General features: G+C 33.1%; 1 protein-coding gene across 1 annotated transcript; it reads left to right on the forward strand.

Annotated features, from left to right (window-relative positions):
* The first annotated feature begins 14,276 nt into the window (after positions 1–14,276).
* LOC148779516 (uncharacterized) lies at positions 14,277–17,793 on the forward strand. Its single transcript, XM_088853391.1, has 3 exons — positions 14,277–14,584; positions 15,689–15,808; positions 17,272–17,793. The coding sequence occupies exons 1-3, from the start codon at positions 14,453–14,455 to the stop codon at positions 17,473–17,475; spliced, it is 456 nt and encodes a 151-aa protein (XP_088709517.1). The 5' UTR covers positions 14,277–14,452; the 3' UTR covers positions 17,476–17,793.
* The last annotated feature ends 3,032 nt before the right edge of the window (positions 17,794–20,825 follow it).

The raw sequence follows: 20,825 nt of genomic DNA on the forward strand, positions 1-20,825 counted from the left end.
GATGGTATACGACTTTAAGCACCGTGGTGTTTTTTTTTTTTTTTTAAAGGGTGTGGTTTGTATACTGTTCATCTTAAACAATCCAATTAAGGCGCACTTTTAATTGTAATTTTGATATAAACAAATTTTAGGATGGCTTGAGAATCTATTTTTCATATCTAATTATGAAATTTAATCTCTAAAAATGGTCCAAATCAAGTAGATCTATAAACACATAAAAATCTTAAAAATAGACGGTCCAGATAATGTTGTTGCAAGATACACTTTTTCGTGGACTCTAAATCTTTTTTTCTTTCCATATTTATATATCTCGTTGTCGAGATGATCAATTAGAAGGTTTTTCAATTTTCAAACAACCTTTTATGATGGATTTTTTAGATGCATCTTTAATTCTACATTTTAAAGTTGCAACCTTATATAAACTTTCCCTTTCTTAAATCTCCCTAATTTCGCTGTTAGGGGGGGGGGGGGAATCGGATTAGTTCCCAACCGATCCTGAGTAATGGGCGGGTGAGTGGGATTAATGGCATCAAGGTGAGAGGGAACAGTTGTTTTGATTTCTTGCATCAATGATTTTTACCCTTGAGTTCCCTCTTAAAAGTTTCACTCAGCATCATCGATAAAGGTCAACTATCCATAAGTGCACATGTTCAACTGCCATTTTTGGTTTCCTACTTCATGTGAGGTAGGTTATCAATTTCCCGTTTTTTTTTTTTTATTAAAATTTACTTAATCACAGGCATCTGTATCTATATCTCTATATCTATACTACATTATTAAACCAGAGTTAATAGGTAAATACTAACCCCAAAACTAAAAAAAATCCTGTACCTATAGAAAGGTTAAGGTAGGTGCTTTATAAATAAAGCAATATTTAAAAAAAGAACGTCTATGAGTAGAATGTTAGGTATCTCTATTTTGCTAATTTGGTTACATAAGTCTATCTCTTGGTTATTTTGGTAATCAATATGAGAGCCATATGGGGACACACTTTAGGAGAAAAACGGGGATATCTCTCATCTCTTCTAATATTTTATACATTTAAAGTCACACAAATTAACAACTTTCCTTCTCTCACACATGTTTAAATGCCTCTCCCATGCACCTCTCACCTCTCTTTACGCATCTCTCTCTATCAGTCTTTTCATAGAAAAGAAAGACACAAATTTTTCTCTTTGTCCAATGGAGACCACATCAAAAACCCATCTCTCTAAACCTCTTAAACTTTGGAGGAGAGAGAAAAAGAAAATTGTCTATTAACCAATCTATATAAATGAATGTCCCTTCCATAGACGGCCAATACTGTTTCCTTGGCTCTAAGCGCTTAGTCTTATGTTGATGTTCTTTTGGATAATAGGCAACAATTATACAAGATATGTCCATATGTTAATGAGAGGGTGCACATTTTTTCTTGGCCCTAAAATTTTATTATTTTTTGTTTATTTATTGGTATCGGAGAGAAATTGTTTTTTTTTTTTTTTTTTCATTTTATTGGTTTTCTGGTGTTGGAAGACTTTAGTTTTATTATCTAGACTATTTTTATGGTAGCTAATAGGGTGATTTAATAAAATATGGAGTTATCGTCTAAGAATTATTTTTATAGCTTGGGTGCTAGAAGATCTCCATGTTTTTTCAATTTTTATTCGATTTTAAATTAGAAAATTTTATTATATTAAATTTGTTATTCCTTAAGTATTAAATTGTTTTAAAATACAAGGATTACTTGATGGTTGCTCGATGAAAGGCGGTGCAATAATTTTCTCGTTATAAGAGTTCTTGAACCTGTATATTATGATATTGATTGAAGCGGTCCAGGGGTTTACGCTTATAGGATGTTAACAAACAAACTTCCATATTTTTTTCTAAAATTTGAATTACATTTAATTTGATATTTATTATTATTAGATTATTTTAAACTATAAGAATTACTTGATGGTTGCTTAATAAGGAACCATGGAATCATTTTTTTTCTTTTTAAAATGTTCTTAACTTTTTCATTTTGATATACACTGAAGTGGCCAAAGAGTTTAGAAGACTATAATGTAATCATGTGAGTATGGGTGTAGTAAATTTTTATAGGAAAACACATCAATTAATTGTAACTTGTCTACTATGAAATGGACCGTCATAATCCGTAGAGACATGCATAAGTACATTAATTCCACACATGATATAGTAATATTATTTTGGGTGTATTAGATTCAATGAAGATGTTGTGGTAGACAATGACTCCTCTTGCTCGAGTGTGTTCAAGACGCTGAAGCTGCATTTGAAAACGGGGATTTCATTAGTTCATTGGTGGAGGGGCAGGTTTTTTTTCTCATCCCTAATGCTTATTTTATCTTGGAATGTTAGAGGTTTATGTGATACCAGACATAGGATTTTAAGCTTTTAATTCAAAAGTATAGGCTTGATGTTCTAATCTTGCAAGAAACTAAGTATAATGCTCCTACTTTTGATGTAGTTAAGGAGATTTGGGGTCATGGGGCATTAAATTTCGAGGGAGTTGATGCTATTGGGGCCTCTGAGGGTTTATGGGTTCTTTGGGACCCTCTAGCTCTTCATAGCTTTGAAGTCTTTAAGGGGGATAGGTTTTTGGCTATCTTTTTCTAGGAGCCTACTTTTGGGGTTTCTTGGGGACTTGTTAATGTGTATGGTCCTTTAGTGCCTGCACTCCAGGAAGACTTTCTAAATGCTTTGCGTGATGTTATGCTTTCTTATAATTTACCTTTCTATTTTAGTGGTGATTTTAATTTCATTCGTTGGCCGAATGAAACCTCATCGAATACATCCATCAATTTTATGATGCGTATGTTTAATTCCTTTATTGAGTGCTTTCAGCTTTTTGATCTGTCACTTTCGGGTGCCAAATTTACTTTGGTCCAATAACAGTGAGGCTAACCTGATTGTGTCTAAGTTGGATTGGTTTCTTGTGACTCTAGATTGGATGGAAGCTTTCCCTTTGACAACTGTGAAAGCATTACCTAGACTTTCATCTGATCATATTCCTTTGCTGCTTAATACAAATTTGATCATTGGTGGAAGGAAGTTGTTTAGGTTGGAGTTAGGATGGTTAGATGAACCTGGGGTGATTGATTTAATCAATCCACTTGGGAAAATTCAATTAGTTTTGGTTCTGTTGATTTTCAGCTTCATAAAAAACTCCTCAATATAAAACACAAATTGTTAGTTTGGAAAGCTGATAATTGGTTATCACTTAAAACCAAAATTGACCAAGTCTTACTAGATATCCAGAGTTGGGATTAGGATATTTGACTGACATGACTTATCTTTGAGGCTGATCTAGTTAATAGGAATAATTATTGTCCTCTCTGAATGACTTACTTAGGCTGGAAGAGATCTATTAGAAACAGAGGTCTAGGGTGAAGTGGCGTAGAGAAGGGGATCATAATATAAAGTTTTTTCATGCAACTATTAGTGCTCGAAGGAGACATAATGATATTTCGAGCCTAGTGATTCTTGGTGTTGCTGAAGATGATAATAACGCATGAGAAAATTTGGGATAGGGGGAACTTCAGAAGCTTTAAGGTCGTACAAAATGGAATGTGAATCTCTCACCTTCAATATGCTGATGATACTCTATTGTTATGTGATGCGGATATTGTCTAAGTTAATAATATTGAAAGATTCTTAACTTGATGTGAGGTGATAATGGGGTTGAAGGCTAATTGTGGTAAAACAACAATGATTGGAGTGGATTGTGATGATGGGGTGGTTCGAGATCGGACATTGAGTTTTGGGTATATGGTGGATGTGTTTCCGTTCAAATATTTGGGTTTACCTATCTCAGTTGAGAATTTGCCTATTGCTGTATGGGACGATGTTTTACAAAGAGTACAGTTCAAGTTGGATCTTTGGAAGCCTAGATACCTCTCTTTAGGGGGTTGTGTTACCTTGCTAAGTTCGTACTTAGCAAACCTTCCAATATATCAGATGCCCATACTACTTATGTCAAGGGCAATGCATGACACATTGAATTTATGATACGGAATTTCTTGTGGGGCTCTTTTGATGAAAAAAAGAAGTATAACCTTATTAAGTGGGACAAGGTTTGTATACCTAAGGGTGAAGGTGGATTGGGTCTGAGAAGATTGCTACTATTGAATGATGCATTTATGTGTAAATGGTGGTGGCGAAGCATTCACTGTAAAGAGCAGCTTTAATGTAAAGTGCTTGCAGCCAAATATGGAGTGGATATGTTTGGACCAGTGGTTTAAAAAATGGATCGGTGCTTTGGATCAGGCACCCCAAAAACCCACCAGATTGGCGAATCTGCGTTTCAGATAGGGAATCGGTCGGATTCGGCCTTTAAAAAAATCTAAAAAAATTAATAAAATTTATTATAAATGGTGTTTTTGGAATCCAATAAGAATTACGGGTACTACATTAATAACTTTCATTTTTTTGCATTAATATACGAATATTGAGATGTTCTTTCTGTGTATGAACTACTGATAACTATTAAATTTACATCACACAAAAAGAGAAGCATAGAATTATCATGGATGAAGTATATAATCATATATGGACCCAATACCAAAATAAAATATGACCTAATACCAAAATGATCATATAAAGCGTATAATTCGTAAAATACGACCTAATACCACAATGAAAGATATTGTTGTTCTTCATCTTGGTTATGTTGGTGCTATTGATTAAATTCACATGACAATTCATTGACTCAATCTTGAAACGAATCATTTAAATTAGTGGGCACCTGGGATTAATTCACAGTTTTAATAAATCATTTGTTTTAAAATTAATCAGTCAAAGAGCCCTAAAATTTTACAATATGTATTTGCATTAAATAATTTACAATAAAATTGAACATACAAGTTATTTTCACATGATAATAAATTATTGACAATAAGAAAAATAATACATTACATAATTTATATTGTAAATAAATAAATAAATAAAATACAAGATATGTTTATCAATATATAACTATTAATTATAATATTATAGTAAACGTGGTTAAAACAATTATTAGAAACTGCTCCATATCATATGATTGAAATTAAAAATAAAACCCCCAATAAATTCTAATGTTATGATATTAAAAAAATTTTAAAAAACTTTACCCAAAAAAAATGAAAAATAAAGATATCAAAATTCAAAATTCAAAAGAAAAAATCCTATCGGCAATATGCACAATAGCTACAAAAAATAAAAATAAAAATAAAATATGCTAATAATACCTGTCGAAAAAACCATTTTACTAATAATTAGCAAAAAATTTATATGGCCCTTTTTTTTAATTTGGCATGCTAATTAATATATTTAATTAAAAAATATGTTCATGAGGCTCATTTAAATGACACGTTAATTTGGAAACATGATGCGCTCATTAATATGCCACACTAAAATTCATAAATTAGAGGACATGCTCATTTAATATGGCATGCTTCAAAAGCGTGCTCATTTAATTGACACACATGCAGTTTTATCAATTGAGCGCAACTAAGATTACTCGACCCTAATTTACTATACTAAGGCGGTTGACTGGCTCGCTAAAAAATGACACAAAAATTAGCCCCACATCGACAATTTTCGGAAGGTTAAATTAGTATAAAATGGAGGTTACCATCCCCGTTGGCGTGAGCTTGACGCATAGAGGAGTCCGGACTCATGAGCTCGCATGTGTTTGTTGACACGTATGGCTATGAGGCCTTACGTGCCTTAGCCTACATTTGTGGGAATTCCATATATCCAACGGTCATATCCATATGAACATAACCCTTCGTCTAACAATCATATCCACATGAACGTAACCCTTCAGAAACTTGTTGGAGATCAGGGAACCCTTTCGTTTCTCAGAGACCCATTAGAGAAATACAACGGTTATCCCTTATTCTCCCTATAAAATGGGAAGCCAGAGAGAAGATGCACACAACAAATAAAAGGCGTATATCTATCTAAAAGGTGAAGGGATAAAAATCCGAGCTATGCGATCACTAGCCTCACTGCACCCCTTCTCGGATCTAAGGTTTGATATTATACACGATTCATCAAATATTGCTAACAATGGTATCAGAGCAATCCAAGTTCCATCTTCCATATTTCTTTTTCTTTTATTGCTCATACTTATCTTATACTAGATTCATATATATTCAAATATATCTTTAATGGTAAGGCATACGTGAAGTATATGTTTTATCTTATTCACATGTTTTCAAAACAATAAATCTCTATTGGTATTATTGTAGTGAATTCAGTAAATACCACTGATTGTCACTGAATATCATGTTTGTTTAAAGGATTGATAAGCACATATTGTTTAAAGGATTGTATAGTTACGCTGCATTTTGATAAGCATGCATTGTCTAAAGGATTAGCATGTATAACTTTGTTTAAGAGATTTCTTGGAATTACAAAGTGATATGGAAGGATAGATATTTTAGATTTCATATGGTAGAATTTTGTGTCATAGAGATATAATCGTCTCTGTGAATAAAATATTATCTGTATGGCTGAAATTAAAATAATAATAATAATAATAATCACTATTCCCTGCGATCTCAGAGTTTCTTTGTTCTGATTATTTCTCTCTGAAAAAGGGGAAACTCTATCTTCCTCCTTCTTTTAAGGGGGGCACGCCCCTATTCTCTCTCTCATCCTTCTTTTAAGGGGGCACGCCCTTATTCTCTCCCTCTTCCCTCTTTTAAGGGGGCACCTCCCTATTCTCTCCCTCATCCTTACAATAATTTTGATGGGCTCGGGTTGTTATGGTAGACAAGTATTTCGTTGCTGATGCAGTAGTTTTTTTTGGGTTAGGGAAGATGGAAGAGTTTCTCTCTCTTGCATCTTGGTACTTCAAAATGGAGTTGGGAAGAGTTTCTCTCTCTTGCATCTCGGTACTTCAAAATGGAGTTGAGAGATATAAAATTCTCTGTATTTCAAGCATTTGGGTTCTCATTCACAAAATATGAGGCCAAAAGAGGTATAAATGGGAGATAAGCGCTTTGTAAATTTTGCTTCATGGAGAACTAAGAGTTGCTCCATCTTCTCTAAGTAATTGGTTCCAACACCATGTTAAAAGAAGAGAAGTGAAAAGATATGTAGTACTTGACATTCGTGCTTGTATTCCAAAATTGTAGCTGAGTATTTAGTGATTTTACATTATCATTACATATTCTCCTTATTGTTTGATTTTACAAAGTTGCTTCATAGAACTCTCTAATGAAGAGAAGTCTGAAAGTCCACAATTGAATCTAGCCTTGAATTTAATAGCCCTGATAACTCATGGCCAATTTATGAGTCTAACTATACTTAAAACAGTTAAGACGGTCGCATCATATGTCCTAAGATTTCACTTACAAACCATTGTTTAGTTCAAAGTTCGAATGCTCAATTGCATCATTCATAGCAGCAACTTATTGCAACTAAATTTTGTTTCCATTGTGGAGTAAAATTTGGATAGAATGGAGAGGATATTTTGTAATTACATATAATATGACAATAGCTCATCTACTAGTGTGCACAATGATTTTGTGCTGACCTGCTATTTATGTTTACCATATATACATAATTAAAAGTACATACACTTAAATTGTGTATCACTCATTTGGTTTGGCTATTTCCAATAAAATATGTAAGAGATGGGTATGGAAGGAGGGAGTCCAGAGATTAAAACCGAAGACCGGCTTTATAAGTGGTAGCCAAAAGAAGTGAAAGTAGGAAAAAAGGTTGACACTTGGCCTTTGTTTATCATGGGACTTTTGTGTTTCTTTAGGATGAAAACCTTTTATAAGTTTCAGTTGGCTGTAGAACCCCATTAATGTTTGTATTTTCTTTTCAATGCTTTGGATATGCATATTTTTGGGACAATTGCAACTCCTTTTACCTATGCTCTAGATTGATATATGTATTGAGTGATGGTCATTGGTCAAATGGTGAGATCAATTCTGAAGTTGGAAAAATTTGAAGTCTAATAAGCCATAAAGATTGTTTTTCTGGGTGTCTTATTAAAAAATTTCTATAACTCTTTTATTGTTGTTGGAAAGAAATCAGAAATGGTTGTATGGATATCATACAGCAGAACCAAATTCCCATTTCACAAGGCCTCTACCTTGTGTAGCAAGAAGAGAGCATGTCAGATGCCAAACATGGGCACCAGTGTTGGATGCAGCACTTATAAAATTAAATTCTAACTATTAAACCATCCATGCACATGTCCATACAGAATGGATATTAACATATCTGTCATAAGTCATAGATTGCTGAATAGAATTCATTCCCAAGAGTCCATCTGCACAAATATATGGACATATTACCAAATAGAGTTCATTTCCAAACATTTTTTTATATGAAGTAAGTAGATTGGACCATTGTGTGTATGTCTTGAAGAGTGGGAGTAAATTTATAATACTCTCATTATATGTGGATGATATTCTAATAGCTGGAAATGACTTAGAAATGATTGATAAGACTAAGTCATTGCTTTCCTCTCGATTTGAGATTAAGGATATGAGAGAAACATCTTATGTCCTAAGTATAAAAATAATTAGAGATAGAAAATAAAAAATAGTTGCGCTTGAGCCAAGAGAGATGTCTTGACTCTGTTCTCAATAGATTTAATATTGAATACTGTAAGCCATTGTCTTCTCTTGTTAAAAAGGGAGTAAAGTTGTCTAGGAAGGATTGTCCAGTAAAAAAGAAAGAAAACTTCTTAACATTCCCTATGCTATATGCAGTAAGATATACAAGACCAGATTTGAGTAATGGAAAAGCAGTAAAAAAAATTCTAAGATATCTAAAATTGTGTTTTCAAGTAGATAAGCTTGAAGTTGTAGGATATTCAGATGAAGATTTTGCTGGGGATAAGGATGATAATAAATCCACCTTGGGACATATTTTCCTCTTTTGAGGGACAGTTATTTCTTGGTTTAGCAAGAAACAAGGGTGTGTAGCTAGGTATACATATGAAACTGAATACATTGCATGTAGTACAGCTTGTATTTTTGCCGTCTGAATAAAGCACTTCATAGATAACTTGAAGCGGCAAATAATCGAAGGATCAATCCAAATATTTTGCGATAATCAAGCTACAATTAAATTAATTCAAACTGGAGCAAATAGCTCTAAAGGAAGACATATAGATGTCCAATATCACTACATTCAAGATATAGTTGAGAAAGATGAAGTACCTGTTAGTTACTTGCCCTCATCAGATATGATCGTTGATCCATTAACAAAGAGTCTAAATGTTGAACTACTGTCTAAGCACACTAGCTTAATGGGACTTAAAAATGTTTAAGTTAGATAGTTTTCATGAGTGAGAAATCTGCATTAGCATAAAAATCCTAATGATAGACTAGCTTAATGAAACTTAAACATGTTTAAGTCAATCAGTTTTCATGAGTGATAAATCTGCATTTGCGTGAAAATCCTCATGATTGACATTTGTTCAGTTTTCATGAGTGATAAATCCGCATCAGTGTGGAAATCCTCATGATGGACATTTGTGAGCTTAATGGGACATAAAACATTTTTTAAGTGAATCAGTTTTTCATGAGTGACAAATCTGCATTAGCGTGAAAATCCTCATGATAGACATTTGTCATGAGAGGCATATCTGCAAAAGTATGAGAAAAACCTCATGACAAGATATTTTCTTAAAGGTCATACTCAAAAGTGGGAGTATGCATGTATCTTATTATGCTCGGCCATCATAGCCAAGTGAGAGATATTGACACGTATGGCTATGAGGTTTTAAGTGTCTTAACCTACATTTGTGGGAATTCCATATATCCAACGGTTATATCCATATGAATGTAACCGTTCGTCCAGCGGTCATATCCATATGAACGTAACCCTTCAAAAACCTGTTGGAGATCACAAAACTCTTTCGATTCTTAGAAACCCGCTGGAGAAATACAACTGTTACCTCTTATTCTCCCTATAAAATGGGAAACCAGAGAGAAGATGAGTACAATAAGTAAATGGTGTACATCGGTCTAAAAGGTGAAGGGATAAAAATCCGGGCTTTGTGATCACCAGCAGCACGACACCCCTTCTCGGATCTCAGGTTTTGATATTATAGACGCTTCATCAAATATTGCTAACATCGTTAGTATGCAGCATGTATTTTTAATGAGCTCCAGAAATCGACGTCATCAATTTGATTCTTGAACGCAAATCGCCTATATTATGTGTTATTAGCTAAATTGGAATGGTGTCATCGATACCCGATCCGGATCGCCCAATTCCAGATCACATTGACTATTTTTTAAATACTGGTTTGGACTTTGGATAAATAGAGGAGATGGTAGGGATAATATTTCATTTTGAAAAGATATTTATGCCTACAAACAGGTGATGGATCGCAATGTTAGGTGGTTGGCTGGGTCAAGGGCTTCAGTGTCTTTTTGGCACCATAAGTGGTGGGACATATTCCTTTAAAATATGTTTATCCTCAATTATTTGAAAGCGTGATTTCTCCTCATGCTACGGTAGCAGATATTGTGGAACTAAGAGGCGATAACGTTACGTGGAATATCACCTTCCCTTATGATAGAATTCAAAGTAGTCATTATTTACTGTTAATCAACATCTTGCAGGACCTTGAAAATACATTTATCAGACAACATTATGAGGACAAATTGGTGTGGGAGATAGAAAACGTTGGGCAGTTTTCTGTCAAATCTGTTTACAAATTACTTTTTAATGATAGAGTGCGGTGGAATCTTCTTAAAATCTCTCAAATCTGGAGGTGGCCTATTCCTCATAAATGTAAATTTTTTTTTGGTTAGTGGCTCAAGATAAACTTCTTACTATTGATAACCTGATTAAGAGAGGGAAGATTATCACAAATGTGTGCTTAATGTGCAAGGAAGATGGGGAGTCTTGGGCACACATGTTTATTTATTGCTCATTCGTATCCAAAATTTGGTGGCGGTGTTTTCAAATAATGGGGATAAATTTAACTTGACCACAATATGTTTTGGAATTGATAACTCAAATGGAAGTGCATTTACCAAATATTGGTGTATCTATTTGGAAGATTTGACGAAGTGATATCTTGTGGGAAGTTTGGTTGGAGAAGAACTGGAGGATTTTTGAAGGGTTGATTTAGAGCTTTGATAGGGTGTTAAACAATATTAAACTATCTCTTTGCTCTCAGTTGTCTGTTACTAAGGAAGGGAGGGGTCTTTCTAAGATTGATGTTATGATTGATTTCTCTAATCTTTTTCAATTGGATGTGCCGAGAAATAGGCCCTGCACCAAATGGATGCCATTAGATCAAGGTGTTTTCAAATTAAATTTTGATGGAAGCTCTTTGGGTAATCTAGGCATTGCTGGTTTTGGTGGAGTGGTTCAAGATTGGCAGGGAAATGTAATTGTTGCATATGCTTGCTCGTGCTGGGTTACTACATCAAATCATGCAAAATTACTAGCTTGGTTCCATGGTTTGAAATTATTGGTGGCCAAAAAGTTTAGAATTGGGTTTATTTTTAAAGGGGATTCGTTGAATGTAATTAAATGATGTAAGAAAGAACAACGTTTAAATCGATCAGTTTGCAAATCTTTGACTTGATGTTGTCTTTGTCTTTACCCTTGGCACATATGTATTGGGAGGCCAATGATATAACAGATTTATTGGCCAAGCGGGGAGTGGAATTGGGTTCTCTTGTGGTCTCTGATAATGTAAATTCCCTGATGTAATCTGCAATTATCCTTAATAAATTCTGAATTTCGTTAAAAAAAAAGAAAGATATAGTCATATTAAAAATGTCCATTGTTGTTCTTTTCAAATAAAGGCCAATATTATATTTTGGATTGGTATTATGTTCACATAGAAGTACTTTGAAAACATATGGTAATTTATGACCTTACTGAAGATATGGCCCTTGATAGAGCAAGATGGCAGAACATGATTCTTGTAGCTGACCCGAAATAAAATAGTTGAGAAAAAGTTCGGATGATAATGATGATTGCGTCCACATGCTATGGACAGATTGAATGGTTCATGTAGATTGAACATTGCCTCTTCCAAGGTCCAAAATTAGTTTGTTTTCCATTTTAAATTTTTGTTTTAAAATAATTAATTTGCAATTTGGGTTTTAGCTTCATTTTTAAAAGAAGAAATAAATAAAAATGATAAAAAAATATTTTGAACAAAAAAATATTGACAAAAATATATTTAGGGGTATTTTAATTATTTTTATTTGAAATAGTTTTTAACCATGTTTATTTAATTTTCTTTATAAAATTGAACTTACATCCCAAGTTTTAGATAAATATGATATTTAAATAAAATAAAATATAAAATATAAAATTAATTTTTTCCATTAGATATGGCTTTGTGAAATCTCAACCATTTCGAAGGGTGTCCAACCCGCATGATGTGCACATAATATTTTTCCTTTTATTTTATCTTTTTGGGTGTGCTCATGTTCAACAGGTGTAAGAGAACAAATAATGCTGCTGCCAAAATTTGGAGTGCCCAAATTAGGTCCTAAGGACAACAGACCTAATGAGTATTCATGTTGGTAGAATCTATAATATTAAAAGAACATGCTAGGTTTGTATATGCAAATTTATTTTCATCTCAAATTTAAAGTTTTAAAAAGTGTAGATCAATCAGATCTATGAACACTTAAATTTTGAAAATGGATGGTCTGAATAATACATTGCAAGAGACATTATTTCCAGGACTTGAAATCCTTTTTTTTTACATCTATACGGCTCGAATTCTAGTTGATGAATTGGAAGGAAGCTACTAAGCATCAAGAGAACCTTTATCACTCCGACTATCTATTTTCCGCACTATTTTGCGGCATTTTCTATATAAGCATAGTTCCAAATGGGATGGGGACAAATGTGTTGTAGAAAAAAATTCCTGCACAAGTAAAAGAAATAATAAAAAAAAAAAGGCAGAATTCTCAGTTGGTGATATATATAAGGACGCAGCTGAACCTTTACTAAAACAAAAAGAACAATGTATGTTGTTTATTTATTTATTTATTTTGCATGTTAACTCCTTTTTTATTACTTACAGATCTGATGTATATCAATTTATATAAAAAAGAATGAGAATATACACATTAAACTTCACAAAATTCAAATTCTCATGATTATCAGAGGAGATCGTGTGACTCCATCCTTATCCAGAGAGTCCGCTCCTACAATCTCCCTACTAAAGGAAGAAAAGGACATGTTAAACAATTTGATTTTATCTCTAATTTCATAAAAACTCCAACTTGGTGCCAAGGGCAGGTTTCTGCATATGTGATCCACTGTATTACGTTGCTTGAATTGCCTTCACTAGCTTTCTTTGGCTACAATCACAGGCGTGGGGTGGCGGGCATAAACCATGCAACATGGATTTTGCATCAACTTCATTTGAGGCACACCCTCAGATAGGGCCCGAGTAGGTAAGGATGCATCTCCTGCAATGGTCCCTTACCTTAGCCTGTCTAGGATTTTCAAATAAGCTACCATCGAAATTCAATTCTAGTGTCCTAGAGGAAAAGCGGTTGGGTTGTGATGGTAGCACCCCCATACCTAGTTACCACGTTGTGGTTTTCAATCCACTGACACCACCTACTAACACCTTCAAATGTTAGGGTTACTAAATTGTGTTTTAAAGAAACCAAGGCTCCTAAGTTTTATTTGTTTACGTCTTAAGAAATATTGAAATGCACTTAATCTCAACTTGTAAAATATGGCCCTATGTCCTCATAAGATTTTGTTTCATGATTGTATACTACAAGACCGTTTATCTTTGATACAAGAAAAATCACAATCACATCCAGCCATCAGGTGAGAAATCAGATGGCTAGGCTGTGATGCGAAGTTGAAGAAAAATTTTCTTGGACTTTGAGCACATTCAATGGCACATGCTTGACGTACGATTTCACATCTATTGTGACCTTCTTGTAACAAAAGTAAACAATTTAATTCTATACTTCCCCTTGCATGATCACTCTAAATGGTCTGATTCTATACTTTCCCATTACATGATCAGTTTCTCTTTTATCTTGTTTTCAATTCATGAAGTTTACCATCAGTGTTTCATATTCATTATTGAGCTATTAATCAGGATAATATAAAAGGAACAATGACTTTTTTCTCACCATTCTGAGAAGCGATTGCTGATTTTGTAGCGTTTCAAAAGTAGTGTTCTAACCTAGTCATTACCCCATTAAAGAGAACCCTCTTTTGAGATTACCAAGGAAAACAAATTGCTTTCTTGGATATGTTTCCCCCATTTTCTCTTTCGTGGTCTCTTGAAAATTAACATTTTAATGTGACCAAAAATGCTTTTGATCCTAAAATTGCTAGTTGAGTACTCATTTTGTTCAATTAGTCGTTTAATTCTTGTAGGTGACTAGTACGGTCATTGAGTCAGCCCTGGAAGCCAATGCCTCTTATCTAGAAGAAAGGAATGTAACCCAAGAGGGATTCGTGGAGTCACTGAGGAATGTCATTGAGAGCATTGCTGTCCATCTTAAAGAGGACCCAAGAGGACCCTGTGGTAGTTGCACACAGTAGAAACACATTTGATGGAATTAGCATCAAAAGGCTCTTGTCAAGCAAAAATGAGTTGGACAAGGTAATTGTAAAACTGTAACTTTTGCTGTCAAACATGTATAACATTTACAACAAAAAGAGAAAACTTATTGGATAGTGTGACTATTACAATTTTTTTCCTTTAATGTCTCTTAATTGGATTATAATTTGAGGGTATTTCCAGTCATGTTGAGGACCTTCGCTTTGCAATAGCCTGTTGAGACTTCGAATAAAATAGGGACTCTTGCGAGATTTGAGTTATGAAGGGTGAAATTTAACTACTTATTTATATTAATTATTATGTAGAACATTGGGATGTACGCATTATATAAAGATAAAAGTTTTTATCACCCACGGTTGCATGTTATTGCTGTGCCTTGTGCTGTCTATCAATAAAGAACTGTCCAAGATGAGCTAACACTATGTCAGTGTCAGTGCATCTTGTGCCATCCATTATTATCGGATGGTGTAGGCTGCTGGCCACATAAAGGACCCTGCCTTTATAAAAATAAAAAAGGAGAAAGAAAAAGTTGTGTGTGTTGTGTTTGTGTGTGTGTGTTTGCGTTTGTGAATGTGTGTGTGAGAGAGAGAGTTCCCTTTCTTCCCTTTTCTTCTGTTACTTGTGCTTGTTATTAAAAAGTTTAATGAAAAACCAAGCATTATTTTCTGGATTAGTTTCTCATAGAGCCAAAGCAATTTTCAGCAAACAATGTTAGGTATATTGCTAATGGCTAAACTATAGACTTATTATTTAATAGGCGATCCCTTTTGTTGAGCAACATCTTAGATAAATTTTATGGCAAAAATTTTGTGTAAGGTGTGTGTAAAGTTGAAAGAACAATGCGTGGTAATTTATTTCATTTGGGACTTTGGATGAACTGCCTCGTATCATTGCAATGTTATTGTTATAAGGTACACAGGATGTAGTATACACATCATCGACATTACGATACCTTCTTTACTATTGTTATGTTTTGATTCCATGTTATCCAGATCAATATATATTCACAAAGAATAGTTTAACTAATTAATGGAGTGTCAAATAAATAGAGGACATTCTAAAAAATCCTAGATATAATTAAATAAAGTGTATAAGGAGGAGAAGACATACTAAACATTTGCTCTTTATATCTCTCTACAAATGAAGGCCCTGGAGAACACATGGAAATCGCTTCTTAAAGACCGGCATGAAAGAATGTCCAAGGAGTACCTTCGTGTTGCTGTTGCCCCTGCTGCAGGCTTACCTCCCTATGGAGCTGCTAATCAGGTTTGGCATGACAATTTCTTTCATTATCTTCATAATACAATCCACAAACTTAGGTTTTTCATAACATAATTAACCTAGGCATCTTTCGTGATTATAGTAAAAATACCCAAAAAAGTATTTAAATAGACCATTTACATTTACCCTTTGCACAAAAGGGCAGAAATACCCGTGCTCGAAGTCCATTAAAATCTCTCGACGGACCTTAGCCTGTCCAATTTCCTATATAATGGCTTGGTTGTTTACTACTTTTTGTATGAAGGTTAAGATCTCACTTAATGTGATACTAAAATACCCTAGGTATTTAGCATGTTCACGAGGTCTAACTTGTATATCGTTTGGTGAGAAATCTCATAATGCAGTATGGGTTGATTTGCCTTGTTTTGTGCTGGCGGTCAATGCTCGTCAACACCCAAACTAAATCACTACATTATGCAAAATGACATCAAATAGCATCATTTTGCATTATTTCCAGAAAGAGGTTGGAACTCTTTTTCCGTTTTTGTGTTTTTTTTTTGGTCCTTTTTTCTCATTGTACTGTGCACAATAGCTTGCTGTTGCAGCGTAGCTATTAGAAACAATTACAGGATATCATGTCATTTTAACCCATTGCAAACGAGCCTCAGGAAATCCATAAATATGGTGTCACCCGTAATCCATCAATCCCACTCTCTCTATCACTCACCAGTACATTGATTGGCCATTGATGTGTGAATTTCCATGCCCATGTCACAAAGATTATAATTTTCTTTACCTTTTCTTTTTTTTGTTAAAAGAAATATTTTTGTTTTAATCTTTCATTCCTTCATAATTAATTTTTTTATCTTTATTTTCGTTATTTTTTAACTTTATTATGTGGGAGGCTTGTCCTCTCTAAACATCTTAAACTACCCAATTACTGTCCATGAAAATAATGCATTATGTCAGGTCCATGTGCTGCGAGAGGCACCAGAACGAAAGCCTCCCACCTTTCATGCCCACGCTAATCCTTTCTGATGGAAAACTAGAAAATTTAAAATTATTCTGGTGCAACTTGGTATAAAAATTATGGCATCACTGAACATTTCTGAGTACCAAAATAATGAATTTCAAAAAATTCAATGTCAGCATCTGATTTATTTAAATGGTTAGTGGTTAAAGAGCCATGGTCAGTAAATAGAATCCAAAATCAAATTGCAGGGACATCATGATAGAAGTTAGGATTCCACAACTCATACTTTTTGCCACTTAAGGCTGGTCAATCAAAGGGGATCTGTTCTCTCAAGTAAAGAAGTACTCTGATCTTCTTTGGTGGTTTTCATTGAATCCATATATATTGGAATTCCCTGTCTATGTAAAATTGTTTTTTCTAAATTTTTTCTATCTTGGAAGTGTTAAATGATTTGAAACATCATATTCGATACCAAAACACGCAACACAGGAATAGACATATTTCCATATGCATAACTTTTTGGAAGATTTTGTAGGTGGATGAGGTTTTTAAGATGGTGAAGGCAGATGAAGCAGGAAGTTGCAATCGAGCAGAGTTTTACAAGCTAATATTAGATATTTTGGGGGGCCTTATGCTGCAATTAGAGGGAAACCCAGTGACTGTCTCTTCTAATGCACTTGTAAATGAACCTGAGGCGCCCCATCTTTTATCCCTGCTGCCTCTAACCATGGTGAATTAGAATAGGCACTAAACCATGGTTACTCCTATTGTCTGCAAATTTGGCCATTTTATAAACTACTGTCATTGTAAATGGAAAGATTTTTCTTAGGAAAGCCTCTTTGGGCCGTATTTATTTGGGATTTTGGTTATCTCCAATGTGCAAATTTTGAGATTATTCAGTGGGATGAACATAGAAATTGTTTTCTTTAGAAAATTTGGGCCAAAAATAGATAATTAGTAAATTCCACTTGTAAGCTAAAGAAAGGGATTTCAAACATCTCTTCCAAAAGTTTGTTATGTTGATCTATCCAGTGAACCATATTTGATACATTTAAAATGATTTTAGGTGGTTACTTAAAATTAATTGTGGTCTTGAAACATGTGATGGAATATTTCAAAATGATTGGTTATAACTACTTTGTGTTTACATTTAATGAAATTCCCCACAATATTTTTAATTTGCTTAAAATTAAAAATTATTTGGAATAAGATATTTCAGAGAAAAATATTCTAAAGTTTGGACCAGCTTCGTATTTTGTATATAATTTGGACATTTTTTAAATTTATACAAAGAATTGGATAATTTTAGACCATCTAATATTTATGGTCTGTCTAACTGCTAAAATAAGGAGGTTCCGAGAGAGATCTGTAGGATTTGGAAATGTGTGTTTTAGTTTGAGAGAGACTATAAGAATGTCAATGTGAGAAAATTTGTGAAATCACGAAAGTTATGCTTTTATTGGCCGTTTGGTGCCTAGTATTTGCAAGACCTCGTTATGCATCAAATCGTGGGTACACAAATTTCGGTATTTGTAAAACATATCAGTTTGTGTACCTTCCACACATCAGTGTTCGCAAAATGGAACCGAAACGGTTAACCGAACATGGGGCTCAGAAATGATTTAACCGGCCTAACCGGTAAATTGGCCGATTCAACCGCTTTAATCGGGCACGTTCCATACGATAAAAAATATATTAAAAAAATAAAAAAGATATAAAAAAAAATCTATTAAAATATAAAAAGCATATAAAGAATGTGCTTAAAACAAAACACACTCAAATGAAGTAGAAAATTAGTGAAAAAAATGGATTTTAACGAATCGGTTTGTGCTTAGGGGTATTTTTTAAATTTTTTGAAAAAGATGGGAAAATATAAAAGTATTATTGACCAAAACAAAATTTTTATTCTATACCATAATGTAAAGAATATTAAAATAGTGTTAAAAAAATCGACTTGACCAACTTTTTTTTTAAAAGAAAATGAAAAAAAACTTAAGTTATATATAATATAGGCCCTTCTTTTTGTCACCTAAGTAGTAAATGTTGAATTGGTTGGTGGCTTCAAAAATAAATGATTTGTTTCAAGTTCCATTCCAAAGATTTGTTTCAAGTTCGATTCCTATTGGGGATAAATTTTTTGAATCTAATAAATTCGCATTCTTAACAAAAAAACGATTGTATTGGTTAGATTTGTTTCAAGTTCGATTCCCATTGGGGATAAATTTTTCGAATCAATGACAAAATGAATTCGAATTCTTAACAGAAAAATAAAATGAATTCAAATTAGATTTGTTTTTCAAGTTCGATTCCCATTGGGGATAAATTTTTTGAATCAATGACAAAATGAATTCGAATTCACAAAGCTAACTAATAAGACATTCTAATTTATATATGATATCAATTTGAAGTAGTATTCTATCTAAAGTTTAAAATATCGGTTAATCACCAAAACCGCTCAAAACCGATACCGGGCACTGGCCAGTTCCAATCTAATCGGGCAGTTACAGGATAGATCGGCCGGTTTTACGAATACTGCCTCACATACAACCAGTGGTTTAAAAAACGGATCGGTGACCAGGATCGGGCATCCCAAAAACCGATCTGGATCGGCAAATCGGCTAGCCGGATCGGGAATCGGGCCGAATCGCTAGGATTAAGCCTTAAAAAAATTCAAAAAAATTATTAAAATTCATTATAAATATTATTTTTTAGGAATCCAATAAGAAATGGGGGTACTACATTATTAACTTCTATTGTTTTCATCAATTTATGAATATTGAGATGTTCTTTCCCTGTATAAACTTATATTGACCATTCAATTTACATCACACAAAAGAAATCATAGAATTATAATGGATTAAGTATATAATCATATATGGACTACAATAAAGAGTTGACTAAATCGATGAAAGATTGGCCACTAAAATCTCTAATTGGCAGAAAACCTTAATCCGCTAAAAAAACCTAAATTATTACAACCTAACTAAGTATAATATTATTTACCAATAATATTTTATAATTATTTTATTATATAAATAATAACAAATCCAAAATATTTTATAATATCATCTAATTTAAAATGTATTATTGACAACTGTAAGAAAATTAGTACACTACATGATTTATAATACAAAAATTAATATATAAAATAAAAGATTTGGCTATCAATGTAGAAATTATTCGAATGCGTACCAATTTTCTTTAATTTTTTAGGTTTCTAGAATAAATTAGTTGAAGAGATTGTTTGTAGAAAGAGAGAGATTTCAACTGGCTTCATTGTATGAATCCTATCTTTAAATTAATATTACTAAATTTATGTTAAAGACCATCATGTTATAAAAATAAAAAATATAATTAGACCATTTATTCTTAGGTTGTATTAAGAAATACCTTTTATTTTTTTGACAAGAAATACTTATTGTGTTATCTTTTATTTTTTTTTACAAGAAAAATATGATACTTGTTGTTTATCTTTTTTTTTTTTTTTACAAAAGACGAAGATGTTGTACTACATTTTTTTTTGCTTGTTGTATTACGTTTTATTTTTTTTTATAAGAAAAATAAAAAAATGATGCTGCCAGAGTACATTTTATTTTTTTATGCCTTTTGTTTTATTTTTTTCAAAAAATACTTGTTATATTACCTTGTATTTTTTTACAAGAAAAATAAAAAAATGTTGTATTATCTTTTTTTATCTTTATCTTGAAAAGCCTTTTATTTTTTATTTTTTATATTTTTTTACAACAGTATTTTTTGCCTTTGTTTATTTTTTTGACAACAAAATAAACGACGCGAGCTAAGGGGTTCAAACTCTAGACATCTATCGAAAAATTAGAGATGTCAACCAACACCGTCACGTCGCCTAATGTGATTTTATTAGCTTCTATAGTAATATATATTCTATTGTCTTGCTTTAATGATTTTTTGTGGGAATTATCCCACATCGAAGGATGAGCGTCGCTTTGTTCTCTATAAAGTCCTGTGTAATAGATACTCTATTGTCCGTGTAGAAAAGCGTGGGGGCAGACATGTGAAGTGAGTTACCATGTGTGGAGGATTTTTAGGTGTAACGTGTTGCTCCCGTGAGGC

The sequence above is a fragment of the Amborella trichopoda genome, chromosome 12 (assembly GCF_054954075.1).
Source record: "Amborella trichopoda isolate Santa Cruz 75 chromosome 12, AtrichopodaSantaCruz75HAP2 v2.0, whole genome shotgun sequence".
Classification (NCBI taxonomy): Eukaryota; Viridiplantae; Streptophyta; class Magnoliopsida; order Amborellales; family Amborellaceae; genus Amborella; species Amborella trichopoda.

Excerpts from the sequence above, each read along its gene's own strand:
- LOC148779516 (XM_088853391.1), top strand. The coding sequence starts at position 14,453 with ATGTCATTGAGAGCATTGCTGTCCATCTTAAAGAGGACCCAAGAGGAC. Across the intron at positions 14,585-15,688 it reads GCAAAAATGAGTTGGACAAG|GCCCTGGAGAACACATGGAA; the intron begins GTAATTGTAAAA and ends CTACAAATGAAG. Across the intron at positions 15,809-17,271 it reads CCTATGGAGCTGCTAATCAG|GTGGATGAGGTTTTTAAGAT; the intron begins GTTTGGCATGAC and ends AAGATTTTGTAG.